This window comes from Lepisma saccharinum, chromosome 16 (genome assembly GCF_977018435.1).
Source record: "Lepisma saccharinum chromosome 16, izLepSacc3.1, whole genome shotgun sequence".
Taxonomy (NCBI): domain Eukaryota; kingdom Metazoa; phylum Arthropoda; class Insecta; order Zygentoma; family Lepismatidae; genus Lepisma; species Lepisma saccharinum.
The window spans coordinates 32,714,453-32,740,373 of record NC_139244.1 but is presented as its reverse complement, the minus strand read 5'-3'; the positions used below and the strand labels follow the sequence as shown (position 1 = coordinate 32,740,373).

The following is a 25,921-nucleotide window of genomic DNA, read 5'->3' as shown; positions in this document are numbered from 1 at the left end:
TTTGCACTGGAAGTTGTAAGATAGTTGTTTTACACAGTAACAAGTGAATTTGCTGTCGATTCCGCGACTCATGCTAAGTTGACGGGACGAGCAGAAGCCCCGCCTACACGCATTTCTAAGTGATGACGTCAGAGGACCTCCTGTCTGTGGAGAGGACGTTTTCAAATCCGTGACGTAGTAGGTGAATTTCAGCGGTGTTTGAAGGCGTGTTTCTCGAGAACCGAAACAAATATCGCCGAGATATTTTGCACGTCTCATGTTTGTGTCATTATCTGTAAAATGAATGGATTTAAAACGTTTTTCATGTCAAAGTGGAAATGTCCATTACGTCTTTAACACATACTGTAAAGTTGTAGCGATTACTTTCACAAAAATGTTTTAAGATTAGGTCCCTCAGCATTCTCCTAATAATAAACCTAAATGCTCTCGTAGTTAGGTTAAGTTCTATTAGCATTAAAATAATATCGCTAAATGCTTTCTAAAGAAAAAGGTTCTAAATTACCTGTACATTCATTCCCACTAATCATAAACTTGCATTTCTCTCGTCTTAATCTGTTTTTAAGATTTGTAATATCCTCTTAGCAGACGAATTACGTGGCAGCAGCAAATTTGATGCTTATTCTTACTGCTGACACGTGCGTGGCAAGAGACTCGGCCTTCTTTATCATGAATAATGTTCGCCGGCACCCGTTTGCGGAGTGGTTAGCAGCACATCGCGCTACGACGCATGGGATCCGGCCTGGCCATGGATCATATTATCAGTCTTCGCAAATTAATTAGCCAAAAGGGGCACAAAAGTGCAGTAAAACAAAGCAAATCAATTAATCATGTATAATTGCTCATTTCCTTGTAATGTATAATTGCTCATTTATTAAATGTTACTTTGCTCGACTGTTTCCATAGCAACAAAACACGTCTGGTGCAAATGATGGTATGTTATTTGAGTACTGTATGTATATATGTATTACTAATTTAAAAATTGTTAACTGGTGCATGGATTTTATCCACAACCAATAAATATTTTTTTTATATATATACCACACCTTGAAAACGTTTATATGGTTTATATCCATATGACGATATTTTTTAATACACACACGTGCATATGTTTGTGGAGGGAATTTAATTCATCTATACTAAAAATTTTCGTTTAAAACTGTTTTTCCATCTTTGAAAAAAATAAATTACCTGTGTAAGCGTAAAATTGTAATTTCTTAGGTCCATTTCGTTTTCTATTGTGTAGTAGTAACCTGCTGTAAATCCATTTGGTAACGGTATGGTATAGGGAAAACACATTTCACTCGTTCATATCGTCATATTTTACATTCGTACTTACCTATTACACATTGCAAAACATTTTTTAAGGTGGGATTTCGCTTTTTTTTCCGAAAAATAGCTTCAATTTTCCACATATCGAGTAATTATTGTTCGTTCCTCTCACACACAGTATGGCGGAGAAATCTTGTCTAGCGTTGTCGATGATCAGTGGGATTGTAGTGTTGCAACCTTCTTCACCGAAAAATACTTACTTTCGTGTTACTCATTTTGTATTTTTTTTCCGGGTTCGAAAACCCCACGAACCATGCACGGATAGGCTAGACTCTACTTTACGTCCTTAGTGCCTTTTGGTGGTAACCGATGGGAGTTAACAACACTGAAGGCTCGTCTTTGTGTCCACGTTGTTCATGCGTGTGCTTTGCTCATTTGCGTTCTGCGTGGTGATTGCTTCTTTGCATTCTCGGTGCATTGTGCATGTGTATGGTGCATGAAAAAGAACAGGTTTCAAAAACTTGTAGATAGTGTAAAATACGTTTATCCCCAGTAATAATTTAGTGCATCGTACAAAACCGTGCTTGCAGACAGCTGGCATCTCTTTGGGTAAGCACCTTTTTGTTTTTACACTTTCTGTTCATGATAGCCCCACGAACCATTCACGGGTAGCCCCATGGACCATTCAGGGGTAGCCCCACGAACCATTCACGATAGCCTCACAAACCATTCACGTTAGCTCCAAAAACCATGCATGGGTAGCCCCACGAACCATTCACGGGGACGAGGTATGCCTACGAGGTTAGGTTAGGTTCCATTAGCACTCATTTCACCCCTAAATATGTGCTTCATCATCGAAAAATTTCCTCAGTACGTTGAATTACGCATATCTGGACAACATGGGTTTTTATCGATTTCCTCCTCCAGGTTATTTTTCCTCGCTTTGGGATTTACGTTGTTGAATTCCTTTTACAATAAGCTTTCCAACGATATATGACACGTATTCATTAGGAAAAGGACGTAAAGTAGAGTCTTACCCACGGATAGCCCCACAAACCAATCATAAATACACAAACCATTCTAATAGCCCCACAAACCAATCATAAATACACACCATTCACGCAAGGTTAGGTTAGGTTCTGTGAGGTTAGGCAAACATAGTTAAAATTGTCATGTTCTGGCAAAACAATGGTGAGTTTGGAAACACTGACCAGGGCTTACGTCATTGAATGCATGGAACATTTGGTTCACATAGTCGAACGTAATGGAGGCAAGAGCTTTTGTGCATCGGAGAGACATTAATGTCGAAAAATACCTGATTTACCGGCCGAATAAGTTGAACGAAGGGAGAAAACACTTCCACAAGATTTCAAAAGTCTACAGAAACTCAGTTCCATAAGTAGTTTCTCCTGTAAATTTATCTTCCATTTTACAGTTTGCCATAAACTACAAGTCAAGTCATTCTCAGTATAACTAATTTATATACATACTGTTTTTTTGTTTACTATTTGCAATATGTTGCTGATCAAAATATCCACACTAATGTTTTCATAGGTACCTTGACTTAATAAAGTCACCTAATCAATTGAACTTACGGTAAATGTCTATCGGAGACACAATAAAATTGGATATTTTGTGTTTCGGATGGTTCGTACTTACCAATTGTGTGTATTGCGGAACATAGTTGAAAGTGCCATTATGCTTTTTACACGAAAATAACTTCGATTTTTCACATTACAAGTAATTCTCTTGTTTCCTTTCTTCCGTTGCAGAACATACAATATGGCACGCAAAGCTGTGGATCATTGCACATCGTGCTGGTGTTTTGTCAATTAGGAGTGGGTATGCAGTGTTTCCAACTTTCTTAACCGAAAAATACCTACTTTCGTGTTCATTATGTCATCACAAACCATTGACGGATAGCCCCATAAACCATTGACGGATAGCCCCAAAAAACATTCACGATAGTCCCAAAAACCATTCACGATAGCCCCACGAACCATTGATGGATAGCCCCAAAAACCATTCACAATAGCCCCACGAAGCATTGACGGATAGCCCCAAAAACCATTCACGATAGCCCCAAAAACCATTCATGATAGCCCCACAAACCATTGATGGATAGCCCAAAAAAACATTCTCAATAGCCCCAAAAACCATTCTCAATAGCCCCAAAAACCATTCACGATAGCCCCAAAAAACATTCATGATAGCTCCACGGACCATTTCCGGCAAGGTTAGGTTAGGTTGGGTTAAGTTAGGGAAGCATAGTTAAAAAAAAAGGACACGTTTGGACACACAGGCGAGACCACGTGACTTTTGACGTTCGCGCCATCTGCAGGTACATAATGGAAACAACGGCATAATGTTGTCGCTTTGCACAAAATGCAAATTTATTATATCAAAAGTGCTTATTTCTTGTTGTGCTGCATTCTACGAGAAAATACCTCCACGAACTTTCAAAATGCTACAGAAACTCATTTCCGTAAATAGTTTCTTCTGTAAAAATGAAGAAATGTGTCTCCGATATAACAGACATTTACCGAAGTTACTTTAGATGGCCCAAGTTTCGAATGTTTAATTCTGAACTAATCACTGTGCACGCACATGCACTTTCAACATGGTTCGATTTCTATTTGTGTACTTACTAGGAATCGGTATCAGAAAGTATCGGTTGGAATGCTTCTAGTGATACCAGCCAATACTTTTCCGGCATATTGGTCTTTCACGAGGTATGCAAAAATGGCGCACGGCACTTTCACGGAGTCTAATATCCTGCAAATTATCTTTATATTTTGCACAAAAAACTGTATTTTGAAATTATATAACATCTATTTTAATATTATGATGTAATTCTTGAATATTCTAAAGCAAATTTCTTGGTAAATTGATGCATATAATTGGAGAAGAATATTTGCAAACAAATTTTAATTATTGTAATTTTCGAGTATCGGTAAGAGTATGGGTATCGGTTCAAAGTGGTATCAGCTCAGCCCTCGTCCTTACACACATAGTGATTACTTACTGTATGTTTAGTGGAGATGCATATTCCCCTTCCATATACTCAAGACATGCTCTTTGCAAGCGACTATTTGCCTACCTCTGCCTTGGATATGGACTACTGCTACTACTATGTCACATGACATGAGGTGGGAAATCTGTTTCAGATCCCTAATGCTTTTGTTGTTAGGTTAGGCAGGTCAGATGTAGGACTGGGAAGTGTGAATGCTCATGTAAGGCACTTATCAAGAAATCAATATTTCTCTGGTATGCAATTCTTGGTGAAACTTTTGACTGTGCTAATTAGTTATGCAAGCTTCAAATTTACTTCTACAATCATTTCCAGCACTTTAAAAAATATTTTAATACTCCTATAAAACTTGCAAAAATTATGAAACTTTCGAAACTGTTACCTCTTAGTCTCAATAAACTCCAGAGTGTGGTGTAAGTCATTCTCCATTTTTAAATGATTATAAACTCTATCTGCTAACTGATTCTGTTGCAACAAATGTTATTGTACATTCCATTTCTTGAGGTTTTGTTTAACATGCTTGATACGATATATCGTCACAGATAATACGATACGATATTTTTTCTGTATCGTGATATCAGCAATATATCCTCTTCATGATATATATCGCCAAATATCATGACGATATATCGTTGACATGATATATCATCAACATGATATATATCACCAACACAATATATATATCGCCAAAATATTGTGATGATACATCATCTGGATGATATTTTTTTCAATATTGTGATATATCGTCTAGTTGAAACAAACAACTTTGATCTGAAGCTTCAAGCTTGTCTCTCTTGACTATATTATATTATTTTATTTCAGAATCCAAGGGGTTATGTTAGTACTTGCTTATGCCTTGGTCCAACAGGATCTGGGAAAACATTGCTTCTTAAAAAGTTACAAAACAGTGAGTGCATTGATGAAACTACCAACACCATTCCGACAGTCGGAACAAATATTGTAAACATCCAAGTTAACTCCAAGGCAGAGATTACGGTGCGAGAGATGGGAGGATCAATGGCTCCAATTTGGAAAAGTTACTATCCAGGAACAAGGAAGTTGATGTATGTCGTGGATGCTAGCAACCTGTGTCAAATAGCTGCTGCTGGTATTTTGTTCTATAATATTTTGAAGGATCCACGTTTCTGCAAGTGTAAAGTAAGTAATCTAACTTCAGCATGCAGAACCAAATGATTAAAAGACAAATGTTAGTATTTGCCATTATATTCAGGGGTAGAAGAATCTTACAATAATTCAGGCACCAACCCCTTTTTCTCAGGAGTCAACATTTTTATTTTTCCCATACGGGCTAAGAAAGCCATGAATCCAACTAGGATGAGGCTACACATTTTGAAATGTGACCTTGAAACATAATAATCCCCCATGGTGCCACAGTCCTTGGAGGCTCAGGCCTACCTGCTGCCTCTGGTAAGAGTTCAATCACCCAGTTACGGGGTGACATGTGGCCAGCATGACAAACCCCATGTTGTCCTAGGTTTCCATGACCAGGTTTAGCTATTCATTCATAGCTCCCCAGTTTCCTAATGATGGTGGGTGGCCACTGCTCCCATACACAGGCCAAAAAATCTCAGGCAAAAAGTTGTTATGCTTCTTCCCCACAGACTCGAACCTATGCCGTAGCTGGAGCCCAAAGCATGGCACCTTAGACCACATGGCCACGGTGCATGACTTAAAACATCTATCGCATTTATGTGTGTATAATACACACCCTGGTTTTGAATGGGAAAGTGATTATGTCTCGTATATACCATATTTACTCATGTATAATGCACACTTTTTTCCAAATTCTTGCCTTCAAAAAGTGTGGTGCGTATTATGCACGGAAATTTTTTTTAATGTTTACGGAACCTATTATGTTATATATCGTTGCAAAGCTTGAATTCTGCAGTTTCTGAAAATGGCAACAGTATTCCATTAAAGATGGCGACACTTATTTGCAATGCGGTTGAAATAAGCTCATTATAAAATGAAGGAACGTTCTTATTTTTATGGTACTTCGTATGGAAAAAGATAAGGAAAAAGAAAATAGCTAAAATGTATTACTGGCCAAATAATGTGCAAAATATGGAGTGTGTAAATGCCTTAATGGAAGAAATCGTGTGCTGCTAACTGCTAGTTTGAAGATCCTGAATGTGCCTCCTATAAATGTTTCGTTAGTCATAGAAAAAGTATATATTTTGAAGTTTTAAACAGGAAATGAGCAAAACCACTTATAAAATTTTAGAGGCCATGTGCCACAATTTTTCACTTTGTAATGTAATGTTCTCCTCTTGGTCTACATAGCAACAGGTGACTCATTGAATAAGAATGATGTCATTCACTGTTGATCCGCATAGCAACAGCTTTACGACCTACAACTAAGAAAGCCATTTCTTGAACCTGGATTGTACTGTGCATTATATACGAGATGTCACTTTTCTCTATCAAAATCCAGAGTGCGCATTATACATGCACACGCATTATACATGCGTAAATACGGTAATGTGCAGTCAATCCAGGTTCAAGAAATGGCTTTCTTATTTGTGATTCAACTGTTGCTCAAGAGAATGAGATGAGAATATCCTCTTGTGTAAACAATAAGTCACAAACCCATGCCACCTCCCCCCACTGTGTTTAGCATCCGAAAGCTTTCACTCTTTAACCACCTTATTTATTTTGTAATAGTAGAAAGCGATATCAAAATTACCTTATGGATTTGCAGTGCTCAGGAAGTTATTTTCTATTATTTCTTTCCCATGTGATGGGAGACGAATTCCACCAGAATGGCACTGCTTTTCTTGTTGTCACAGAACATTACATTACCAAATGAAAAATTGTGGGAAATGGGCTTTAAACTTTGATACGTGGTTTTGCTCATTCCTTCTTTACTTTTTCTAAAAAAAAACTTCAAAATATATACTTTTTCCATGATTAACGTAACATTTATACAAGACACATTCAGGGCCCTCAAACTAGCAGTTAGAATCACAAGATTTCTTCCATTAAGGCATCCATATATATTATTTGGCCAGTAATACAGTTTAATTATTATTTTCGTTTTCCTTATTTTTTCTTTCATCCAAAGTACCATAAAAATTAGAATATTCCTTCAATTTGTGATGAGCTTATTTCAACCGCATTGCACATCAATATCACCATAAATACGGAGAAACTAGTACTCACTTTTATTGGCAAGCAACAGCGCAGCAAGTTCCAACGAGGATGGTGGCAGTGGCCACTGAAATTAATCGAAAAAGAAGAAAAAACAGCTTCGCGGATAAAAGTGAGTACTAGTTTCTCCGTATTTATATACTACCGCGTCTCTCTTTTCCCAATCATGAATATCACCATCTTGAATGGAATACTGCTGCCATATTCAGAAACTGCAGAACTTAAGCTTTACAATGATATATAACATGATAGGGTTCCATAAACATGAAAGATCAATGCAAGTGTCACAAAATCATGGAATGACCCTGTACTGTTTCATGTTGGCTGTTCGAATTATTCCATGCATAATATGCACCACAGTTTTGGGGGTTAAAACTTTTGGGGAAAAGTGCACATTATACATGAGTAAATATGTAATTTATTAATTAATACAAGATTGGATTAAAATAAATTAATTCTTGCACCAGAATAGTCTGCCTAAAGAAAGCTCTCTGTTACATTACAACACTTGGTAGACATGATCTGTTCATGTCACCAACCTATTGTTCTCTTGAGCAGCATAATAGCAAAGAAAATAGATTGGAACACAGTATGATGCCCTGCAGAAAATAATTATTTTTTTTAATTCATATTCATCTAGTCTCAGGCAAAAACATAACATGTGTTAGAGATTTTAATGCAAAATAACACAAAATTTAATTTAGTAACTTTCTAAAAAGTTCATAGAAATGTTTTGTACATTACAGATACTTTTTGTGTTAGCCAAAATGGATGCATCATACAGGCAGATGAGAAATGAAGCTCTGCTTATGTTACAACTGAAGCGTCTGAAGAATGAGGTACCCCATAACATCACAGTGGTTGAAGTCAGTGTACTTACAGGTGAAGGAATAGACCAAGTCCTCAAGTGGTTGTCAGAACCAAATTTCTTACTGGAAAAACAAGTCCTGTAACAGTCCAAGAAGAGCATTTTTTAATATTGTTCATACTTTTGAATTATATAAAATCGTTATTTATTCTGTGTAACTAATTCACATGATATCACATACAGGAATTGAATTTATGATTTCTTGATAAAGTAAAGAAAATATACTGAAAATACATGCAAGATTAAATGTCAGTTTTCCTGTTTTTTCACAAATATTACACCAAATGAAAATGTTCTTAATACAGAGTTTATCTTTGAAAAACGTTAAAGAACCTTCTTCATTGTTTTATTTTTGTACTGTGTTGTGGACTGAATATGTGTTGTTAATTCTCATTGTGTATTTATAACTTACTCTTTGTAAATAAATATATTTTTAATGAAATCTGCAAAGAAGAACTATTTACTATTTTGCTCTTACGACATAAACATAACTGAAAGATCACAGAGCTTGTAAATCTTTTTTGGATTAGCAACCCCCTCTTGCATAGGGCAGATGACCTTTCTCTAACTGCCCTCAAGTTTCATTGAAGATTTTAGATGCCAAAGAGGGTTGATGATCATAAGTTACTGTTAAATACCAACAATTCTAATACCAAATCAAAAAATATTATATTTAACAGCTAATCTCTCAATACAAGAAATAATTCGCAAAATACCATACCCACCAAGCTTTAGTAAAATTCCAGCCAAAATTATAGATCCGCTAACTGGAGCCTCGACGTGAGGCTTTGTTTATTTTGGAAGTCTTTGGGAAGGGGAGATTACACTTCACCTTCCTCCTTAATCCACTCAAGCTTTGCTGACAGGTTCTATCCTGTACATTGCAGTAAGATATATTTAAGCTGGATTTATTCTTAAATATGTATATTTGATGCGCTAGTGGTTTGTTAAATAAGCTATTTCCCTATTGATACTGAAAGCAAGTTGGTTGTTTCTTTTTGAAGAAATTTTGAGAGCGAGAGACATAACTGTACTGACTTCCTGCCACTCTATGCCGAGCAGGCCCATAGCCAGGAATTCCTTGTAGGGGGGGGGGGGGGGAGTGAATCCTAGAATGGGCAAATTTTTAATAGATTGTGTCGCATTGGCAGATATAGCAGTGTACACAGAGGCACTTTCCCCCTTCCCCAAAAGAGAGAAGTAACAGAATAGGTATGATATCTTGAAACTCCAACGAACAAAAAAAATTTCGAGCAACATCAAATAAACATATTCTGGAATGACCTTTCCGGATTGCCAAAGAATATAAAGATAAAGTTTAACATAAATAGGCTAATCAGGACAGTATCTATTTGATATTTACAGGTCGATAATATTAATAGATCATTAATATGTACCAACAGCTTTGGGCCTCTCTGCAGAACTGATTAAGGGAGAGCCCTTCATAAATCGTGCTTCATAATGTTTCCCTCTTGTACGTACAAAGGAATCTAACGAGAATCCAACACCACCATTGTGTTGTGTTATGGAAGAAAAATCGAATTAAATAAATGATAATGGTTATATATTAATATTATCTACACTTTGATGAATTGTGTAAAAAATTGTAATATATTTTTTTGTACTTGCTACATGGGTCTTTCAGTCCACCACGGATTCTATTTCCTTCAAAGAAGAGAATCTTGCATCACTACAGACAATGTTTGCCTACTGGTTACGTTAACCATTTTCCAAAATATTGTGTGAATTGTATTATATTATAGGTGAAATACATGTGTTTGACACCTGACAAACAAATAGGAATACCTTGATTGATCAATGGCTTCTTCGATTATGGTGTCTTCTTCATTAATATTTCATATTAAGTTTCAAAGAGAAAAATTGATTTAATAGGGTGCAAATAATTTTACGGGGTGCCATGGCATTCTCTTTAATTTTTTTTTTTTTTTTTTTTTCATATAGATCGTTTGGCTCCCAGGGCCGGCTTGTGCCGCCCCATAGCTATGGCTCTGAACTTGGACTACAAGAATTGCAGAGATTGCTAGTGAAATGAGAAAGAAAATTTTACGAAATGTATTTTTATTTGCATAAAATTTGAAATCAAGCAGGCAATTGCCCCTCTGTGCCCCCTGCAAGTGCCCTTGGCCATCTGGAAGAAAAATGCAAGGAACATGTGAAAACTAATTCCATCTTGAGTATCCATTTGTCCTGCTATTCTTAGATTCTCCTAGTCTTGTTTTATTACTTCAATGTTTGCTTCCCCTAGAATGGACTTCCATCCAAGGTTGGAAGGGGACAATGCCTCCCCCCCCCCCCCCCGTGGTGCGGCTCTGTTTGTGAGTGTGTCTTCATCAATTTCACGTCATCACTCATTGTTGTGATTAGCTAGAAGTGGCAGGAAAGCAACGCTAAGTAACAAAAATCAAATATCCACTCCCTATCTCTACCATATGAATCACTATTACCAAAAGGTAGCCTTGGGAAACAAAAATTTCAGCAATTCAAAGTTCATAGCCACACATCCAAGAACATTAGGCACCTTTAATACAAGACTACTCAAAATGTCAAAACTGTTCTAGACATTGAAAAATTGCGAAATCATTTGCCGAAGTCTGAATCTGGAAGGGACATTATACGGAATACAACACAACTTAATAAATCACCAAATCAATAAGTGTCTTTGATATGTTGCTAGAGCAATATAGGATATAATTGTAAAGATTAGTGAGAATTCCGGGTAGGAATGTGTTCTATATTTTTCACAGGGGGGGCAGTTGTCCCCCTCTAGCTACGGGCCTGATGCCGAGTCACAAGAAAGTTGTTGCTGACACACTTGTGTTGTCTGCTTCACCAAAGCAGCAATCAAGAAAGCTCTGACATGCTTTCCACAATGCAAAAATTCTTCACACAGTGTTTTTCTATTTGCTTTTGCATGCAAACGTAAACCTCTTATGTGCCAAAAACCTTCTAGAAGCACTTCAAATAATATCTCTTTGGCAAGGTTGGTTGGTTTTTACTGATACTAGAATACTGCATAGGACCACTTTCGCTTGCTCGAGCATGCTACGCTCGAATGTATAGAATCAAATATCATTTCAATGTGACAATAATTGTAGAAATGTACATGTAAAATATCCATCCTGGCAGTTTCAGCCCACAATCATCTATTGCATTTTCGTATACAGTGGAACCTGATTTTACGTTCCTCAGTTTTATATTTTCCCCTCATACATTCAATCTATGTGGTCCCAACAAAAGGAAAATGAAATTTTCCTCGATTTTACATTTCCCCAATTAAATTTCAAATTTTTCAAGCTTGTTCCCCTGAAAAACGTAAAATCGAGATTCCACTGTATTGCTATGTATTGGTAAGATAGACTAAAATACATTTTAACATGGAGATATAGACTATAAAATACATTTTAACATGGAGATGATGACTATGTTCGCCTAAGTTTCAATTTCATTGAGTCTTTCACTTCACGATCCATATTTGAGAGCTCACTACCACAAACAAATTATGGTTATACAGGGTGTCTCATAAGTAATAGCGCAAAATGACACAGGCGAAACTACACGATAATATAAGCAAAAAACTCTCAGTAAACATGGGTCTGCAAACGACCCATTTTCGAGATAATTGGGAATGTGTGGTTACAAACTGCCACTGACTTCATTGTTTGTAAACATTGTCGTAGTTGGTAAAATGCTAATAATGTGTGCGAATGTGTGGTTAAAAGCAGTCACTGATTGCATTTTGTAAACACCGAGTGCTTTACTCCTTGCACGTTCCAAGGTTTGCTCTTTGTTTACAAAACAGAACATTTCCGAGAGGTGGCGTTGTAATCAAACAGTACAATCAGTGCACAGTCTAATCGTTCTGTGGGAGTCACGTCAGTTGTGCTGCATAGTGAAAATAGAACCTTACTGTATTATTAGCATTTTACCAACTAGGACGATGTTTACAAACAATGGAGTCAGCGGTGGCTTGTAACCACACATTCGCAATTATCTCGAAAACGGCTCTCGTTTGCAGACCCATGTTAACTCAGACTCTTTTGTTTCTATTATCGTGTACTTTCACCATGTGTCAGTTTGCGTGATTACTTTTGAGACACCCTGTATATGTACTACTGGACTTCGAGCGCCACTCGTTTTGCCTGTTTGAGCGTTATTCATTCGGGCGAAGAAGCTGTCATTTCCGTACGTCATCTAGCAGCCTCTGTGCGAACTATTAGACGTTCAAACAAAAAACCCTTGCTGCAGCACTCTAGCTGATACAGATCATACTGTTGTATAATTTTGTCTTTTGATCTATGGTAAATGTTATCAATACACAATAAAGTGAGGTCACCCTTGCATAAGGAACTCAAATGTCAACCTCAGTTCCACATAGCACAGACCGGCAACTGCAGTCTTGTAGGCCAACAAGGAACTGAGGTCAGAATAAGGCTGTGCATAGTGCTCTGTATGGTTATGTTTTGTCCTTACATGTGCCGACAGTGCTCCTTTACATCCTCAGTTTTTAGCTTGGATAATAAGATTTTAGTCCTCAGAGAGAATGTTTAATTTTAGCTATGGTAAGAGGCTTAGCCCCATATAATGTAATGGATGCAATTAGCCTTAGTGTTGATGCACCCGCAATTTTAATTTTAATCAATCGGTCAATAAAGTAAATAAAAAATAACACATCTCGATTATACATTCTCTAGGGGACTGTTTCTAACGACCTTGGAACGCAGATAAAATGTAAAATCAGGGTTCTGTTGTATTTTACAAACATAAACAGGACAGATTATTAACGAGACATGTAGGAAGTTACATGTAATTTATCAAATTAAAATTTATATTTTTTCCCCATCATGTGACAGGTTCCATTTTTCTCTCTTAATCCTTCTTCTGAATCCATGTTTCCCTTCTTCTTTCCATTCCTTTCAGTTTGTTGAAATAGAAGTCATAGTATTTTTCTCTTACAACTTCCATATGCTTTTGTATTTCTTCTATCTAACATCATTATCCTGTTTTTTTTATTATTATTATTTGGACAGTTGATGCTGTATCCACTTATACATTTTACTTAATATCACAAATCCATAGCATCCAACCTAGTTTCCATATAATGCATCCTGGACTACATTGTTGCAGACTAATAAGGCTCTTGGTCACAACCAGTATAATCTGTAAACTATTATGTTCTGTCCATGTGCGCGTGTACTTAATTTTGTTCCTCATCCATTTCATCTTATCATCATTCATCATCTTTCATAGTAGCCAAAAGTAGCAGAAAAGCACGTTCATAATTATAGGAATTAAAGACATTTCCAAAAAATTACGGGCTACATTGACAGAAATTAGTGATGGGCCGATATGAAATTTTGGCTGATAGAGATAAAGTACCAATATAAAATTTACCAATACTCAATATTCTATTGATCAGATATAAAATTCCAGATTACCCATAAAAATTATAACAAAGTGGCAGAATTTTACACTAAATTACGTATAAGATATAGATATTTCGGATCGGTAATTTTACCAATATGCCTATATCGACAGCTACTGATAGTGTTGATTAAACTGCCCCATCCATAATAGAAATATAGATTGGCACAATTATCAGCAACAGATAAATATTATCTTGATACTGGCTAATTTACCCTGTATATAGAGTGGAACCTCAACCATATATTACTTTGGGGGGGGGGTCTATTTAAAAAAAAAAACTTTAAATGAAGGGAAAATATAAAAATCTGGGAAAGGATACCAACATTTTAGTATATTTAGGCCAACAAAGCTAAATGTCCAATGCAGACAACTTAAATCAAGATGCCACTTTACATATTGCTCCTGATTAGATACATATACATGTGTACTGTAAGTGCCAATTGAGGCAGTAAAAAAATTAAAAGACCAAGAATAGTCCTTCAAGTATTTATTTGTTAACACATTAACATATCTATTAGTGAAAATAATTAATCACATGCTTTTCTTTACAATGCGATAGATTAGTACTTCAATGCAATGTACATAAGGCATTTAAGACTGTTGTGCTCATGACAAATACAATAAATGTCCCTTACTGATCTTTAATTCACTTGAATGAAAACCATAATATAATATGAAGTCTGTACAAACTGAATACAGTTCAATCCTAATAGTGCTATGAGGGAAACCCAACAGAGGGTGGCTGAACTTCAAGCATCCTACCAGAACATCCCTTCATGGGAAACATAAGCACGTGGGTCTTCATGAATGATAAGTCTGGTAACTTGCTGAGAACTGCTTGGACTTCGGAGTCGCACTTTCTTCTCTGCTGATTATCTGGGCTCGGAGGACGTCGATCTTCTGCAGGTGCACAAATAGAATTTACAACTTCATGTAACAGCACATCCTCTTGATGTGTTGAAATTTTAGCAACATCTGTGCTAAATAACTCCTTCCCTAAAACTGTAAACAAAAATCACTGGGTTATGTTTATATATTTCAGATGTACAAAAAAAAAAACTGTCACCAGTTGAAGATGTTTCCTGGTTAAATAATTGCTAAGATGGAAATTGTACTGTTTCAAGACTTATACATTCCACATTTGGGTACAAAAAAGACTGAATTTCAGGTTCAAATTCAGTATATAAAATAACATTTTGGTTTTGTTAATTTAAATGAAATCTGAAATTTCTTCCCCAAATTAGTACTATTCTGGAAATTTTCTATAACTTCCAAGGAAAATCCAGACTTGGAAGATTGTTTTGTCAGCAAATAAACTATAAATTGCATGTATTCTGTATAATTTTGCATCATTTCATCACAATTTCCATCAAAAAGCAAATATGGATATCCCTATTTAGTTTTTTCTTTTATTTTCATGTCTTTATCTGACGGTTTTCTTTTCATGACTACATATGAGATTCAGATCTGTTCCTTGAGGCCAGAGTTGGACAGGTATATGTATTCAATGTAAATTACATGTAATTTACTAATATATAACTTGGTGCAGAAAATCATTCTTTTAATGTGTGTAAAAAGCTATTTTCCTTCATTTACTAAAAAAGATACCGGACTCATCAAGACAATTAGATGACTTATCTCAATATCATTCTGATATTGTATAACTAAATACACACTTCTAAGTTAGTGCTTTTGTGTATTTGGGGAAAATACACAAAAATTGGAAAAATCTAGTGCCACCTTAAGTTTTTCTGCGAGTTCATATTTCAAAGTGAAAGAAACATGCGTTAGTAACAAAAATATTAGGTATCATAAGATATGTTCAATTTAATAAACACCCATGCTACGAAAGGATCTGGCATTGTCCTTATGTGTGATTTTAACCTTCAAACAAAATGGTAATTATCAAACTTTGGCCTTTGTACAGACAATGATGATAGGTGGTTTCTTGGTCACTACATGAAAACAGTTGTACTTTATCAATTTGTAGACACCCCCCCCCCTCCCTCCATTAGACCAGTCAATAATCGGAATAGGATCAGCCATGAGCAACTTTCTCTCGACACCAGCCACATCCACGTGGACAATGCTGCATTATTTTCCTATGGAAGAAGCACTGGATTTACTCATTGATTGTATACAAGCCCAAATAAATAATGTGCCTCTAAGGAAACGAAAAGCAGAATCATTAATGGACAACTCGTCACTAGTGAACTCTTGCCACATTTTCATATACAGATTGCACATAACAATAGCAACAACTTATTTTAACAAATGTTCCAAGACTATCAATAGAACAAAGGTCACTTCCTTATAGACTACAAACCCTCTACAATTCACTGAATGGTCCTCCAGGCTTCAATCTCTCCAAACAAACTTTCAAAACTGCATGCATTAGCACCTGAGGAGTTAATAATATTGGTTTTAGTGTCATTATTGTTATTATTATTCTTGATACATGTATGTATGTAGTTTATTAGTTTCAAATTAATAAAATTCCTCCTCCCCAAATGTCCTTCATTCCATAAATATTCTATTTACATGTATTTCGAGGGTGGACACACACTACAATAACAAAAGAAAATATAACTGCCATATTTACTCGAGTACCCTTGCCCTAGAAGAAGCCATGCACTGGATTTTAAAGGAAGGGAAGTCTAATGAACTTCCACCTGCACTCAAATTTGTAATTTGTTTATAAGCAGTATTTCTGGATGTTTTGGAACTTTATGTTTACGTAAGGAGTAAGTAACAATGTGTTTCAAATGAAACAAAAACATCATACATCAAAAAAGTCATTTTTTACTTACTACTCCTCCACACTGCTAACATAACTTGCCTCTCTTGCATCATTGTCCCATGCACGGTCATCTTCTCCACCAAGCCAGGCATAATGTGCCACCATGCATTTCATACCCAAAGTGTAGAGTGACTAGTTGTATGATTGCATGTTGTGTGTGTGTTTATCTTTGCCTGACACAACCAGGATGAAACGTCGCAGAAAAAAATAACTGTATTATATCATTTTGCATCTACAAAAGTTATGCTAACCTTTAAGAAGAATGTAATAAAAATAATCATTACTATTCATATTCAAGCACTTACCATCCAGTGGGTTTACCAAGCCACTTCCACTCCAATCAAACTGGGCAGGTGGAACAATTCCCTGAAAGTATAGGAAAGGAAATAAACCACTCCAATTTATACCTAATGGACACGTGTTACTCCTGAATATGCATATTTAAATGTAATGATTAAAAGACTACTGTTACTTCCATGCGTTACTATAGCAAAGTGGATAATTCAGAGCAATATATATATATTTTGGGCTATTTCTAAGATATTTCCACACTAGCATCTTCAGCAATAGTACATGAGTAAATCAAAAGGCAATTTTTGAATTACAAGTAACTGGAATGCAGAGAAGCTTCTGCAATGCTATGCTGGCAAACAGCTGATGGGTAGTTCAATACCTGCACCTACGAGTGGAAAAATTAAAATCTAAGTGTGAGCATTGATTAATCACAACACTATCATAATGACAATGCCTCATCACACTCACAACTTTATCCACCTGAGAAAATTAACGGACATTTAATGGGAGGTGTTGCCAGCCTAGAAAGTCATGTGGAAAGATGATGCATGTAATGGGGTTTCCGGGCATGATATTTCTTCTAGACCAGTGGTTCCCAATGTGTGCACCACGGTGCCCTGGAGCGCCGTTGTTGGCTTCCAGGGGCACCACGAAATGTTTCAATATTTTCACCGAAATGACACTTAATTCCAAATATGTGCTTATTTACTACTTTTCACACATAAAATATTTCTGAATTTGAAAGGTGTTTAAATTTTAACTTAAGGCAAGGACCCTAATCCCACTAACTGAGCGTTGCAAGTGTTAGACAGGCCTATATTCTGACTTGGGTACCACGGAAAAATTTTGTAACACCAAGGGTGCCGTGAAACAAAAAAGTTTGGGAACCCCTGTTCTAGACAATCAGATCAGGGCTTTCTGGATGGAAAGCACGGTCATCATACATAAAAGTACTTGGGGATAGCTTCCAGATTTTACATTTTTTTTTTAGATGCAAATTCAAGCTTTTGAAAAACATAACTGAGGTTCTCTTATTCTGATTTATTTCAACAGTTTTTAAACTGTGTTACTTCCTTAAGTGAGTAATTCTACATCTATCAATCTGAGGCACGTAAATGTCAATCAAATTTATTAGTTTCTGCCTTAATGTCTAATGCAATAGGATTATAAATTGGTCATCATTAGTTCAATTCTGGTACAAAAGCAAAAAAGCTAGCTCACGTGAGCACATGCTCCCTCGTGCAAAAGCCAAAAAAAGAAAGAAAAGCACATTATTAAGAAAATATTAGCTCGCAGGTTACAAGGTCAAATAAATATGCAGAAATGTCATCTCATAGAAAAAACATTGTGAATAACGCAATTGAAATAACGCACACAATCATGTATATAGTGCTATTCCACCAAAGGTAATGAAAATAAAAAAGAGTAAATATAGAAAAGGTTGCTTACATCCGATGGTGGAGATGCATTTTGCTCAGTGACAGGACACTGTGCTTCACACTTTGGAGCTGAAGGCTGGGAAGGGGCAACAGATCCACTCTTAACTGGCTCTAGAGGACAAAATCCAAGATTTGATGCAAACAGGGGGACAGAAGCACTCCACCTATGTCCTAACAGCTATAACAACACAACGAACTATATTAGTATTGCATTCAAATTTCATTAATATGGCTTTACTACATCTACGTACTACAAGACACACACCACAGTTTTAAAGAAATTACATTCTGCCACCACCAAGTTGATTGAGTTATGAAGAAATCAATATCTACACAATATCACCTTTATAAGTTCAACATTCCCTCATCTAGCAAATGTATTCATCCTACCATGACTAAATAAGCATTTTTTATTCATTCAAAATTCACTACCATAAATGTTTTGCTTTAAAAATGCACTACAGATAGCAACCACGATAATCATTATTTAAGTTATTGCACTTACGAGTGATTCACTTTATTGCTTACTGTGCAAATCTCATTCGCCATTCGAAGCACAATACATTTGACCCCTCGTTTTCATTACCTTTCGTATCTTTATATTTCATTTTTTGGCAACAATGGGACCTTTTTCTGTCATTGTTGCACCAGTTTTGATCCTACTTCGAGCCTTTTTCATTCTATTATGAAGTGAAAATTCTACTCCTGCACCCAATCTGTCGACTCTTGTGCACCCCTTGAGGGCACCACAATGCTACCATCAGGTTATCCTCACTTCGAAGTTAAGACATCATTTCATGATTTCCTAACATTCATGTTCAACATGAAACTGCTTTCATACTTTATCTTTCGTCTTTTAACATTTTTTAACACTCTTTTATGTTGTATTCTCTGGGAAAGATCCAGAAATGGATCCAAACCACCGAACGAAAGCAGTGAAGAGAGTCACTGAGTGCAAAAAAACTTTTTACCTCCATTAGTTATGTGAGCGTTCAAGAAAGTAAGAAGCATGGATTTTACAAAATTTTTGGTTCACAAACTCTCTCTCTCTCTCTTTTGGTACAGACAAGACTGCCCTTTCAACTTTTGGGGGATGTTATATGGAACCATTTACCAAATCGTGGGTTATAGTGCAATTTAGTTGTGTGTTATCATGCTTGCATGCTGTGAGATCATAAAAAGGGAGGAGGCCAAGGAAGTCAATTTACATGTATTTCGTACACTGTATTGTAGAAATGAAGGGGAAAAAAAAAGCTTATATTTATGAAAACAGTTGAATAAATAATTCTCCACTAACCAGTATTTCAACATTAGAAATGTCCACATAACACCTACACCTAAAGAACCTATGGAAAATCAGATTTTGAGTTTTTGTTTTAAATTCTCATTATTCACAGGTAGACCAACGAAGTGGGTAACCAGGTATTAAGCCTGGGACCTCTTGATCACAAGGCAAGGATGTTACCACCATGCCATTGGGGAATCCACAAGCAGATCAAAAGTGGCATTTTTTACACCATCATTTAATTAAATTATCTTGTGCTGGAATTTGTGTTTCTACTTTAATTTTTAATGCTGAAACTTACATAAAACTTCAAAAGTGAACAAACAGTTACATGATACTGCGACCAGGGCAGTACTGATGTAACAGTTTGTCATTCTTCATTCTCATACAAAGAATTATGCACTTGTTGTTATTACTTTCTAAGAAAAAAAAAATCTTGATTACATGAACTGTTGGAAAAAACCTCTCTCGTGTAGCAAAAACAATGGATCTTTCAATTCTTTTTTCTGAAACTAATGATGGAGCCCTGTGACCATGCGGTCTAAGGCATCATGCTTTGGGCATTGGCGATGGGATGCATGCTAGTTAGAGTCTTGTTGGGGAAGCGTAACAACTTTTCTCCTGAGATTTCGGCTGTCTATGGGACCAGTAGCCTCCTACCATCGTGAGGAAATTGGGGAGTTACAAACGAGTAGCGAAGAACAACTGGGGGTTCGTCATGCTGACCACATGTTACCGTAACTGATTGGATGATCTCCCACCAGAGGTGGGGCTGGCAGTCGGTAGGTAGGTCCTGGCCCTCACACATCTGGGGGGGGGGGTGAACTAATGACAGTAGAGAGTCCCACATGCTACATGATTCCTCATTTTGTTCATTATACAAAGCGTGTCTGGAATGTAAAGGTGCAAAGGCCAATATATATTGACATATTTTTTAATTTATAAAACTTTTACTGCAAATGTACATACTTTACTTTTCAACAAAGTTGCTGCCATCCAAACGCTTATTAAATCTGGGGACCAGCCTCTGTATCCCAGAGTATGCCACCTGCCTGTTGATGTCATGACTACTTCTTTCGCCTCATCATCATCAAACAATTTTCCACTGAGATTATTCTTTATGTAAGGAAAGAACTGAAAGTCACAAGGTGAAAGGTTCAGACTGTATGGTGGATGGACACAATCCTCGCCTTTTATTCTGCAAAGTGCATCAAAGCCCCTTCAGGGTCTGACATATTCGGCCGCTGTGCCAGGAGTCATGAAGTCAACCAGACTAATGTCGTGTCTGTACTAGAAAATGGAAGCCATGATTTTTTTGGCTGAAAATGAGGGATTGTTTGGGGGGCAGGGGGATATGTATGATGTCATTGAATAATTGTTACTTGGATTCAGGTGTGTGTGGTAAACATTTTCATTTTCAGTCCTAATTGAGTCCAGAAAACTGATCTCCTTCTCCATAACACATGCGAAAGTTGAGCATGGAACCCATTCATTTCATTTTGTGTTTGTCCATTAACACCATTTTAGGCACCCAGTTCGTGCACACTTTTCAGTCACAGTCTCATGGTCTTAGACACTTCAGGAATGACATCATGCACTTCTCTTCTCATCAAACAACAATTTGTATGAATACCTTGTTCAATTTTCTGAAGAAGGTTGTCAGAGAACAAAGGCAACTGATCACCTCTTTCTTCATCATGAACATCAGTCCTGCCTCACAGCACCACATTATTACATTTTGTTGATTCATAATGTTCCCATGAACAGCAACAACTTGTCTAGTGAATTTTCACTGGATGCTCACCTTTTGCAGCATCGAGGAACCATATGATAAGAGTACACCTTGGATTTGGTGGGATTCTGGATCAGTGTTGCCATTTTAAACACATGTTACTTGAACAAAGCTTGATATATAAAAGGTTCGGTGCAGCACTGCCGAATGAACATGAGGGAAAAGCATAAGGATTAAGTTCAATGCAAGAATATGTACACCTGACTAAGAATGAGGAGCATGAAGAGGTTGCCAATCAAAAATGCGACTAAAACTGTGCATGGCTACGTACATTCTACCGGGTGTCCCAGGAGTCTTTCCCTGATTACAAACTTTATTCATATCCGCTATATGCAATGTAGAGATGTGAAAGTGGTACCAAAATGTTGGAAAACTAACCAAGTTTTTTTGTTGCAGGTTTGAGTAACGTGGCTGTAGTGTAGCAGTGTCAGTGCCCAGATAACCGGAAATGTTCACAAATCAGGAAAAAGCTCAGCATGTCCTCTGGTATCACGAGACCCGGTCACCAATAACAGTGCAGAGGAACTTTCAAATGTACAGAATTCTTTCGTCTAGAATATCTGCCATCAATAAGTTGGAATTTAAAAAATGGAATTTATCTTCCTTCCCAAATCCTGTCAAGTCCAAGAAACATTGTATGGAAAGATGCCACCCGATGTCAAGAGCATTAATTCCGGATTCCTTGGCACTGACACTGCTACACTACAGCCACATTACTGAAACCTGTAACAAATAAACTTGGTTAGTTTTCCAACATTTTGACACCACTTTCACATCTCTACATTGCATATAGCGGTTATGAATAAAGTTTGTAATCAGGGAAAGACTTCTGGGACACCCGGTATTTCATGTAAAACGTGGTATCTACTGTAGATACCATTGTTTACATGCAGCAGTGCTCATAATGGCAGTTTCGAATTAAATTTTACTCTTGTACCTGGATGTGAACTGCGATCTACTAGAGAAGCACATATTTTCTTCTACTAGATATAAATAACTGTAGTTACATAGAAATTCGTTTGATTTTTAATTCAGTATGCGCATTTAAGGCTGCTTTAAGATCCATGCCTTACAAGCAACGTCAAAACTGTATTACACTTAGGGAATATGTAATTTGATCTGAATCATATCAATTATTTGGAACAGTTTAGTTTTTTCTAAAATATTTATTTCATAATTCTGTAATGCACATTTTAAAAGTTATAATAATATTTTTATGGTGGACCTAAAAACTTATTTGTAATTTAATTAACTTTCGTATTTATGATGTGTGACTTTGATGAAAGCAAATTAATTTATTGTTGATATTGCAAATGTCTTCTTCTTGGGTCGAAATTATAACTATTTTAATCCATAAGAGCTAAATATCAGTGAAAACTATTAAAAACTTAAACCCTGTGTACATTTGAAATCATTCTTTACAAACATGTCTAGTTAAAGAAAAATACAACAAAGTTACAAGGTCATAATTGTGTCTTCATTGATTTGCTTTATTTTACTTCGCATCTTGTGTCACTTTGGGCTTATTTGCGTAGATGGAAATAAGTGATGATATGATGAAATTGATGAATAAGCACTCAAAAACATCCATGCCCAGGCCAGGATTCAAACCCGGGACCCCTGGCATCGTAGTGCAATTTCCTAACCACTCCGCCACGGGGGCTAGTAATTGATATCTTGAAGACAGATATTTAAACTGGGATGGCCTTTTCGAAAAAAATGTTTTTGATTTTCGAAAATGAAATTTTTCGATTTTTCGTTTTTCGAAGAAAAAAAAACCATATATAAAAAAAGTTTTAAAAAAATAGTTTTGTTTTTCGAAAAAAATCATATTTCAAAGAAAAATTCGTTTTTAGTTCTTAAAAAAATCGTTTTTCATTAAAAAAATCGTTTTTTGAGAATAATTTCTTTTTTCGAAAAAAAATTTCATACTTCCACTTTTCATTTTCGAAAAATTGATTTTTAGATTTTAAATTTTTCGAAAAAAAAGAGGCAATTCCTATTTTATGTATAAATTCCTTGTTGAATCACAAAAATCTAATATTGTCATTGTATGCAATTTGGATAGTCTATGTAACACAGCTTTGTATCAAGCGAGGCTTGTGAATCACATTCTGCTTGGCTCATATATAAACATTTTTTTACGAATATTGATCTCCATATATATATATATATATATAAGGAACGTATATTTAATCACAAGCATTCAGAGTGTATTTTTTTAAATACTAATGTAATAAAACTTTGAAATCTACTTTCTAATGGTGTTCATTTCAGTCATAGACATAGGAAAGCAATAACTTGTTACACCAAGTAGCTCAGGTTATTGTTTATTGAATAAAATTATTATTATTAAAGGCATTCATTTTTGTGTTACAAATTGTTATGGTTGCTATAATAGTCTAATGTCAAAATATTATTATTGAACTGACATCACAAGTTAGCTTGAATAAAGTGGTATCTGATCACTCATTTTGATATCGTTGCATGCAAAGCATGATAACTACAACAATTCCTTGAACAATCCTCAAACAAATCGCATGTAGCACCACCGAAAAAAATAATTCGGACGAAATATCATAGTTGTATGATAGTAAACATACAAGCATATCATATTTGCTGTAAATAATTTAGACATTTATTTTCATTTGTAAATCAGATTTTCTTGAAACATCAACTTTCAATATCTCGTAACCTGCATTTTGTCACCATGGTTTACACCAGAGCCCTTCAATTGTTAATTACAGACCTCTAGACTCATGCTGAATCCAAAACATGTATCTCCGATCATTATCCAAGTTACAGTATGTTAAAAAAGTAACATACTACGAGAAAAAGCTGCTTGTGACACTGATGTCACAAGCCATCCTTAAGGGGAATACCTGCTGTGACACCCGTGTCACGGCCCGTCCTTTAAGGGTTAAAGCCATCCCAGAAAGCAACTTGAGCAGTGTGCAGTGTAATGGAGGCGCAATTGAAAAGCAGACAAAGTATTCAAGTAGACAAAATCCCCTATCTTTGTATTCATTTGTACACCATTAAATGCTCGTTAACACAGTGTGGTGCCTTTTTAGTGCATCTTGAAAACCACCAGGTTTCCTGTCCATCCCTGTATTTATTATATGGAATACATATAAAAGAAATTCCTTCATAGGCAAGACTAAAGTGACTTAAGCAGTGTTGGGAAATTCCATGGAAAAAAAGGATGTAACAATTTAAAAAATGTAACAAACATAAAAAGCACTGCATTTTTAGTGCTAACTCAGAAAAAGTTCCCTACTGCACGGATTTGTTAGGAAAGTTTTATATATGATGAATTATGTCCTGCTGTTTAAATTGCATCCTCTTTCCTTTTACCTTCTCCTCCCCCTTCCAAGGTTAGAGTTCAGGGTTTAAAAAGTGAAAGGATAAAATGTGAACCTGTCTCTAAAATAATTTTAAAAAACACAAAAAGTTCTTTGTTAGCATTCGAAATAAGCATTTTTCAGGTATATTTAAACCTGAAGGAAGTTAACAATATTTAGAAATTCTGTGATTTTTTTTATTTATGCAAACAGACTGCTAAAAACATGTGTATATAGCCTGAATACAATAGGTAAAAGATAAAAATTGTATTTCTAAGAGAAATAATTACAAATTACATTATAACATATTTGTATACTAAAAAAAATGAACAAGAAACGTGCATGTATGTGCACCAAACATTACTTCCTTTATTATTGAGCAGAATAATGTTTACAAATACATGGAGGCATCGCACATGTCTCAGTGTTTTCCTCTGTCAGCTGGTGGCTTCATGTTATAGTTGGAAGTGTGCAATGGCTAGCAAAAGTATTTTGTTAAACTTCATCTATTATGAAAATATTTTTAAAAAATGCGATATTTGGCAAAATGCGACTGTTGTTACATTGGATTCCAATTAGTTGCAAATCAGGCAAAGGATTATTTGCAAAAAAATATTTATTTTAAATATTTATATTAATTTCTCAATATAAATACCTAGATAATTTTTTACATCCCATTTCCAATTTTAAATCACCTAATACATGTAAAGATCTTCCTTTTCCCTTGCCATGATTATGACTATGATTCTACTGTATTAGAAACTACAATATGATTGGCTAAAATGGAAAGTTAGTTGTATAATCATTACAACTTATCAAATGCTAATTCTCATAAAGGAATTGACTGTCTACAAGAAACCATTGTAAATCAAATAATCTATGAAGAAACAAACCAAAAGACAGACATGAAAGAAAGGTTCTACTACAAGTAACTTGTGCAAACTTTACATAAAATGTGTACAATGTATTTGAAATCTTCAATTTAACACAACAAAACTTATAATTACTACACATTACATTAGACTTCTGTTGTTTGTTATATAAGATCAAGCATGCATCTCCAAAGAAATCAATTTCCACTTTGAACGTGGTGTTATCATTATATTAGGATGTGACATGCAGCCAAGTATCCCACACTTTCTAGATGATCTACATTTGCTAACCAACCATTCTATTAATAATG

The 25,921-nt window shown here is 35.8% G+C and overlaps 2 protein-coding genes across 6 annotated transcripts in view; one reads left to right on the top strand and one right to left on the bottom strand.

The window, feature by feature from the left end:
• The first annotated feature begins 904 nt into the window (after positions 1–904).
• Positions 905–8,717, top strand: LOC146000005 (ADP-ribosylation factor-like protein 16). The gene is made up of 3 exons (XM_083137309.1): positions 905–931; positions 5,123–5,458; positions 8,218–8,717. Exons 1-3 carry the CDS (start codon positions 926–928, stop codon positions 8,422–8,424), a joined length of 549 nt encoding a protein of 182 aa, XP_082993435.1. The 5' UTR covers positions 905–925; the 3' UTR covers positions 8,425–8,717.
• Positions 8,718–14,256: 5,539 nt separating this feature from the next.
• The window catches only part of Afti (aftiphilin), a 28,292-nt gene continuing 16,627 nt past the window's right edge, over positions 14,257–25,921 (bottom strand). The window contains exons 5-7 of one of the 5 annotated variants that reach the window (XM_083137952.1): positions 18,328–18,495; positions 16,890–16,950; positions 14,257–14,786 (exon numbers count right to left, since the gene is read on the bottom strand). In XM_083137952.1, the coding sequence (XP_082994078.1) occupies positions 14,500–14,786; positions 16,890–16,950; positions 18,328–18,495 (516 nt within the window). In that variant the 3' untranslated portion in view covers positions 14,257–14,499. Of the gene's footprint in view, positions 14,787–16,034; positions 16,186–16,889; positions 16,951–18,327; positions 18,496–25,921 lie in introns of those variants that run through there. The other 4 variants (XM_083137953.1, XM_083137955.1, XM_083137954.1 and 1 more) reach the window with 4 other exon arrangements.